This window comes from Drosophila novamexicana, unplaced genomic scaffold, assembly GCF_003285875.2.
Source record: "Drosophila novamexicana strain 15010-1031.04,08,12 unplaced genomic scaffold, DnovRS2.1 tig00004560-arrow-pilon, whole genome shotgun sequence".
Classification (NCBI taxonomy): Eukaryota; Metazoa; Arthropoda; class Insecta; order Diptera; family Drosophilidae; genus Drosophila; species Drosophila novamexicana.
In genome coordinates, this window is record NW_020825054.1 from 1,845,249 (window position 1) to 1,853,167 (window position 7,919).

The window sequence follows — 7,919 nt, forward strand, 5'->3', positions numbered from 1 at the left end:
TAGGTAGAAGAATTTCGAAAATATGTAAAATGAATTTATACTAAAAGCAATGAATGAAGCCCTGTTCCAAAATGTATAAATATATGATTTTGTATGCGTTTAAGTGCTTAGCTTGTTGATACAAAGTGTATAAATATATTTGAAAATTTCCTAAGAAAATGGGATGTTTCAGAAAAATCTTTATTTTTAATTGAATGCAAATTAATCTTGATGCTTTAATGGATTTGTATATGTGTAATTTAGTATTATTCCCGAATATGATTGACATGACATTTGCTATGTTATTATATTTGACGATTAAGGTTTTTGTACGTACTAGCAGTTAATTGGCTTTCTTTAAATTTAAGTTAAATTCATCCACTCATTTCCGCACATACCTTAATCATTGTAGTTCGTAAAAATAGTATTTTAATTATATTTTTGAAGCCGATCAAATGGAAATTGATCATTCGTTAATGCAAGCTTGGACCCGAATACATTTTTTGGGCTTTGTACGTGGGGTCTTAGGCAAATATCGGTAATCCAAGTGGTATTTATTTGTTTGTAAACTTTTCGATAGCTTTGCAACCGCCAGTGGAACTCGTTAGCGATGGCTGTAAAAATCAGAAAAATCAGACTGCCAGTTCGCCGCAAATCGGAGCACCTGCATTAGCTGAGCTCAAGTTGCAGCAGTAACTGCCATGTGCTGCTTGTTAGCAGTTTGCATTTGTTAGAGCTTCAGTTGACAATGTTGTAAGCTATATTAGGCAAACATCGGGGCTTGTTACATTGGAAATTCAAGAGGTTAGAGCCCGGGCGCGCTTTTTTTTTTTATTTCATTCCAGTCATATTCAACCTGAATTTCCATTTCGATTTGGATTTCCACTTGATTCAATTCAACTTGTTAAAGTATCGTAAGCTTCCAGCTTCACAAAGTTTTATTGGTTTCTTATTTTTTAGCCAATGTGTTTTTGCTTGTTTGGAAGTTGGCCCAGAGCACTTTTCAAGTTTCTGTACGTTGAGTTTAGAATTAGTTTTTATTTAAGAGTTTTGTTATATTTTGCACTCAAATCCGCAAAGCAGAAAGACATTTTCTGGCAAGCTTATTGGAGAGTTGGCTTTGCGCAACAAATGTAAGTATATATACATAGTACAGATAGAATGGCCATTAGAAAATTGATTTTTAATGCCAAAAACTTGCCCTTAACGCCTTAGAAACAGAAACGACAACGGCTATTCTTTTCAATCGGCCAATCAATTTCTCACGTTTTTCAATATTATTGACTCAAAGTTTACAATTAAAGAAAATATTATGATGCATATACATGGTAGCTTAAAAGCTACTCAGATAGGTATTTTAATTGCATAATACACTCCTTGGCTACAAAAGACAGCATAAATATATTTGATTTTTCCTACCAACTGTATCAAAAAATTCAATTTTTTTATTTCTTACAAATATATTTAAATGTTTGATCTTTAATGTTAAATGTTAGCTAATATATAATGTAAATAAATTGATATATAAAATACATTTATTTTTCCCGTAAGAATTACATTAAAAACAATTATTGTTTAGCTAAAACAATATATACGTTAACAATATATGCAAAGATACAAAGGCTGTTCCGATTAAAAATATAAGGTAACAACAATTTGAAGTAAATACATTGAAAGCCTGTTTTTATATGCATTTATACTTTGTTTAAAAATAAAAAATCAAACTACATTTAAAAGCAAAATATATACATAAGTACTATATGAATATAAATTTAATTTCGTTATACTATATAATCCAATGCGAATAAATTCAAATAGAAACAAAGTTGCGCTTTGAGTTAATAGAGCGCATATATTTAAAAGTTGTTTGAGTTTCAATTAATGTAACAAAAAAATGTCTAGTTTGCGCAATTTTGCATTTTTAGCGTTTTTAAGCACACCATTTGAGAGCACACCACCAGAGCTGCCGAGTCGCCTTTAAAGTCAAACTAACTTAGTTGACATTTTGTATTTAACTTAGTTGGCACATTCCAAGCAAAATGGAAGTGCCAATATGCAGAACTCAACCATTTTTGGCCGCCAGCCAAGTGATGACTGACTTAGACATAACACTTTTGCCCGTCCTTCCGTTGACCCACAAAAACAAATAATAAAACTAAAAAATACAAATGCTCAAACCAATAGTTTCTGACGCAACCGAACCGCAGTGCAATCGGTGTCACTGTAAACTGAAATTGGCAGGCCACGAAGCAGCAGGAGGTGCTGTCCTAGAAAAGTTTGATGCAATTATTTGCAAGCGGGCAAACTGTTGACAATCATTCAAAATACTTACGTAATTGACTTTAAGCTGTTAAAACGCGCAATAAATCATTCCCAACATACGATACTCTATTTTCTATTATGCATACTACAGTCAGAAATAACCGTGGGAATATAACTTAATTTACTTGTAAATGATAATAGCCAAGTTTTGAACATATTGTGGCGACATTTAGTGTTGTGTAGTGAATGAAGGTCCTCATAGTGCTCGCGCAATCCAAAATCCATTTCGGTATTAGGGGCTCAACAATACGACATTGCCTTTCGTATTTATGCCTGAGGATCTTTCAATAACTCTCTATAATGATAATAAACAGAATATCTGGACTCAATCAATTAATAATTTAATTTTAATTACAAATTGCTTGTCAATAAGGCTTATACAAATTTAAAGCATCGGCACTTTTATAGTTTAAAAAGAAATGCAACGAATTTAAGAATAATTCAGTGGAACGACATCAAGAGCTTTATCTGTGTATGAGGAAATGGTTGAGTTGCCTCCCCTGGCGCAACTTTTTAAGCTAAAATGAAGCCATCAATTATACGAACTAATAATTGTTAGCCATAGTCAAAGCCAAGCCAAGCAGGCACACATTAAAAAAGTGGCAACGTGGGGCAGGCAACAGGAATGTGTGACTTTTATCACAGCTTATTCACTGCACACAAAGTTAACACAATAAGGTCAACACGTGTAAGGGGTTTGGTGCGTGCCCCTTGCTGGGTGCCGCTTTTATAAAACGGCAAACAGCAGCCAGCATCTCGCGTCCGCATCAGTGAGCAAAGTTCGGGGTCAGGACGGGCTGTGCCATAACACGGCAATTTCGCTGCTCTTTTTTATAGTCGAGCAATTCGCACAAAATTAGCTGAAAACATTGCCCGACGTTGGCCATGCTCATTGAGAATTAGCCAGCCGATGGCCAACGTGACAGAATAAACAACAGATCAGAGAGACTCTAGTGTTTCAAATGAATGGCGATGGCAAATGCCACCAATGCCACCGAATTTCTGGTGCCTTCTGCAAATCGTATAGTATGAGGGTGCACAACGCAATTGGCAACAAAAACAAAAAGCTTTAAATTTTGTAATTTAAATGCAAATTGGTCGTTGAATGAAAAGCATTGCAATTAACAAGGGACTAGCGGGGATTCATCGCGTCGCATTCTGGCACAAATCAGAGCAAAGTACTAGGATTGGCGCTGAACCACAAAATATGACACAACTCGGTTAGTCATGAGAAAAGAAGAAAGACAAAGAGAGAGAGGGAGAGATAGACAAACTCAAAGAATCATGTTAATCTCAATTAGCCACAAACCAAATTTTAAACCATTCTAAACTTTTTAGCAAGTAGATAGTCTTGTTTTTATTTGTAATTGCATTTGTACACATACTTGTAGTTTGTTTAGTTTTTTTTTTTATGTTTTTTTTTAATACTTATTTTGCATTTCGTGTCGTACGTTACACGACTGCACCCCTCGGTCGGTTGAGCGGGAGGTGGGTTGCAGTGAGTTGCATCGGAATTCGCGAAAAAAAAAATTTTAGCAAAATTTTAGCTGCAAATACAAAAGCAAACTAAAAAAAAATATTTTTTTTACCGCGAGATGGTTACAGTTCGAACCATGAACGTGGTATATGAACTAAGCATTCGGTTTAATACTTGATTTGTAATATAATTTGAACCAATTTTTTCGAAGACAATTTTAATTATTACCAAATATGATTATGGGCCGCGAAGCAATCACAAGCATAACATTCAGGTCCATAAAATCACAATAAGCAAGGGCTTCATTAATTTTGATGAATAAATACTTCAACATCTGGCCAATATCTGACTCTAGCTCTTATTGCCTAAGAGATTGGCGCGAAAACCAGGATTACGATATCTTTTTTTATAGATGGCTTCCCTCTGTCTGTTACACATATTTGCACAAATACATTTTTCCCCTTTTAACTATATAACTTTAAGCTGCAAACATAATTAGAGGATATGTGTGTGTGATTTTTTACAAAACATTTACTTATTATTTAATAGACTTGATTTTTTATGTTATTTACTTTATTTTCATGTAAACTAGTTTTGCCGCTGTGTGGCTCCCTGCCGTTTGGGGCACCGCATGCTTACAAATACAGGTAAGGTACACAAAGAGGACCACTGCTGGTGGGTATGCACGCAAGCCGAATAGGTGTGTGTATGTGTGGCATACCACATGTTCTGGGCACTTATTAAAGGCTTCAAGTGCCCAAGCAAGTCGTTCAAAATCGAAGTCCAGGACCATGATTATTACAGGTGCCGTTCGACGAGCTTCGAACTGTCACTTAAGGCGCGACCTCAATTTCGACGGCGGCTGCGACGTCGTCCTTCAAGCGTGCGACTGGCGTTTCGTTTATTGGGTGCCTTTTTGCAGGTTGAACTTGGAAGGCGCCGTAAATACCTAATTATCTTAATTAATGAGTGCGAAAGTAAAATTCGTGAAAGACAAATGTGCGGGGACTGGCTGTCGGTTGTCGGCTGCCGGTCCTAGCGGCAGTCACTCAGCTCGTGTGCACCGCAAGGACGTTTGTGGCTGCATTTTAATTGTCTCGCTTTGTATATATATATGTGTGTGAGAAGGGAAAACGAACGTTTGCTTGTGGGTGATTTTCATTAATTTTGTTTCGTTTTTGCTGTCGCCACGAAAGATTTCGGCTTATGTCCTGCGCCACTTGCTGCCGCTGTTCTGTTCGCGGCTTGGGGCTTGCCGCAAAGCATGGCAGGAAAAGGCGCTGGCTAAGGCGGCTATAGCCGCTAGGCACTGACAGTGAGGAAGAAGGAGAATCTGTTTCTGAAACGAGCCGTGGTTGCGGGTAACTATCAACAAGAATTTTGCAATCGGCTGTAACCGAATGTGTTTTGCTTGTCCAAAAATAATTTAAATTGTTTAACCGCCCAACTTATGAACGAATAAAATAAGAATTATTTTTAGAGTGATTCTTGGTCTTAATTCTATTATCAATACTCCCTATAATCATATCACTTAATATATATTATAAACTGTTTTCTCAAAAAAATTAAAACAATAAAACCAATATTCTCTTCTTTACTTCGTGAACGCGTCTAATTATACGGCGTCACATAAAAAAACGGCGCAACACTTTGGCTTGCGGGTCTTGCGGCAGCTGTGGGTAGGTGTCTAAACGCCTTCTGAGAAGCAGGGTCAGAAACAAAATACCAATGCAAATATATGTATTTGTGTTGCTGAGGGGCGGGCTGTTTAGGCAATGCGAGTTGATTGTGGAGCACATGATCTAGTTAAAAGATACATTTTTGTCATGTAGAACGAATGTGGAAGCTGTTCAAACCAAAGTTGAGAAATCATGTGGGACTCAGGCTGTTATCAGCCCGCAGATGCTGTTTTGATCGGGAACTGCGGAAACACTTTGCCTCTTACCTTTCGTACCACTTGCGTTTTAATGCGCAAACGCATTCCAATGTGTGAGAGTCAGAGAGAGCTTTGCTTTGGATTTTTTTGTGGATTGCATTCGGCAAACGAAAACTAGCACAAGATATTAGACATTCACTCATTGTGTTTCCGCCGTTGCTCTTATTTTGTTTCGCTGCTAAGCATTTCCTCAGGGGGTACGGGGACTGGGGTAGCTTCCAGTTTTGACTGAGAGTATTCGTTGGATGGCTTTCTTTTCCTTTCGCAGCTGGTCAGGGATGGGGGTTTGACCGACAACCGTGTGCTTCCTTTTGATTGCTTGCATTAATAAACTATTTATTTAAGAGTATGCTACAAATAATAAACATCAGCTATAATATTATTGTTAGCACAAGTTCTTTTTGTTACGAGTTTCTGTTATAGTTGTTTTCCTGGCATTTCTTATTACGAGTCGAGTTCAGTTGAGTTCGTGTCCTTTCTGGGGGGTCAACAGGTATTTTGCAGTCCTACGCTGCAGTCGTTTGCTCCTGCTCGTGTGTGGTCGTCGTGGAGGCCACCGTGCTGGTCTCGGGATTCTTCTCACTGATGGCCAGCCAGGGACAACGCTTTTGCAGCTCTATGCGGTATCTGGGATGACTAATAGCATAGACAAACGGATCTATGCAGGCTACCATTTTGCAGGTGCAGGCGGGTATCATTGTAGCGCCCGGCGTCAGCAAGCTCTTGTCCCCGAAGGCGCCAATCAGCGACATTACGCCGTACGGTGTCCAGGATACAAAGAATAAGAAACAAATTGTGATGGCCGCCTTGGCAATGCGTATCTCCGCCGTTTCCTTGCTCTTGTCCACATTGGAGCGCAGCGATTCGACGTTCATTTTCTTGGCCTGCTCGCGCAACGCTTTCTCGTGACTGAATACATGGCTCACAATCTGGCTGTAATAGTACAGGATCATGCTGGTGGGGCAGAAAAAGCTGAAGAAGAAGATAGTGGCCACAAACATGCGTGTGTCAAAGTTGTCCGTCAGATAGTCGAACGTGCAGGAGGTCAAATAGCCTTCGGGCACAAAGCGACCCCACGCTTCCGTATAACAGGCTACCACAAATGGAGTGGCATACATATAGATGAATATGATCATGGCTATGGCCTTGCCGTGCGTCATTTTGCCCTCCATCGGCCGCGTGATCACATTGTAGCGATCGTAGGCGATGAACGCATTTGTTGCTCCCGCTCCGATTCCCGTGTAGGAGCCAATGATGCCATAGATCTGGCAGCCCAGGTTTCCCAGCGCAAAGCCCTGATTGAAGCTGTTGTAGATAAATATGGGCGTCTTGCTCATCATCAGAAAATCGCAGATGGCCAGATTGATGACCAGTATGTTCGAGGGTGTTCGCAGCGATTTGGCTGCCGTGAATACCCAAATGACCAGGCCATTTCCAATCAGCGACATCAGCGTGAAGAATATATAGAGTGTACCCAGCAAATAGTTCATCGACTCCGGTGGCTCCGGATACGTTAGCCAATGCTCGGGTATGTGACGCAGCTCATCCGGCGGCACATTCCACCCCAGCAATCGTGATTCGGCCGCCAGACGCGCCTCCGGTCGTAGCACTGTCGACACGTTTCCAATGCCACTTATATTGAACTCCATGGTCCGCTTGGCCACTTTGATGGACCCGTCATTGCCCAAGACAAAATCAGTGTACGCTCCACTCGGCCTTTATATATGCTCGCCCGCAATTGGATTAGTCGCAAATCTGCATCAGCATTTGGGGGTTACAATGTGGCTCCGACTAATCCCTTAACCAAATTCGCTGAGTAAACTGTTCTGCATTGATTTTTAATTACTGTGCTTAGCCCTAGAAGGTAATTGATTAAGTGGGTTCAATCTTTAATCTGTTGTCGCTATGCTTTGTAATTTTTGTGTGTATCTTTAAATTGTCAGCTTTATTTAATTTAAACTTTATTACACTTGTCTTTATTTTGTTTGCGGTTTTTATTTTTGGTTAAATTAAAAATGTTAATTTATAATTTTTTAACAGTTGAATCTATTTTGTGCATGATACTGTTTTTATATTTACATATATTACAAGAATAACATTGTTTTTAATATTTAATTTAATAAAATAAATAAATAAATGTTTACAAAAGTTTTATTAGAATAAACCGTCTTATTAATTAGTATTAAAGAAAAAATGATTATATAT

The 7,919-nt window shown here is 38.7% G+C and overlaps 1 protein-coding gene across 1 annotated transcript; it reads right to left on the reverse strand.

Annotated features, from left to right (window-relative positions):
* Positions 1-6,018: 6,018 nt before the first annotated feature.
* On the reverse strand, positions 6,019-7,382 carry LOC115770659 (opsin Rh3). The gene has a single exon (XM_030716025.1). It carries the CDS (start codon positions 7,361-7,363, stop codon positions 6,221-6,223), a length of 1,143 nt encoding a protein of 380 aa, XP_030571885.1. The 5' UTR covers positions 7,364-7,382; the 3' UTR covers positions 6,019-6,220.
* Between the last annotated feature and the right edge of the window lie 537 nt (positions 7,383-7,919).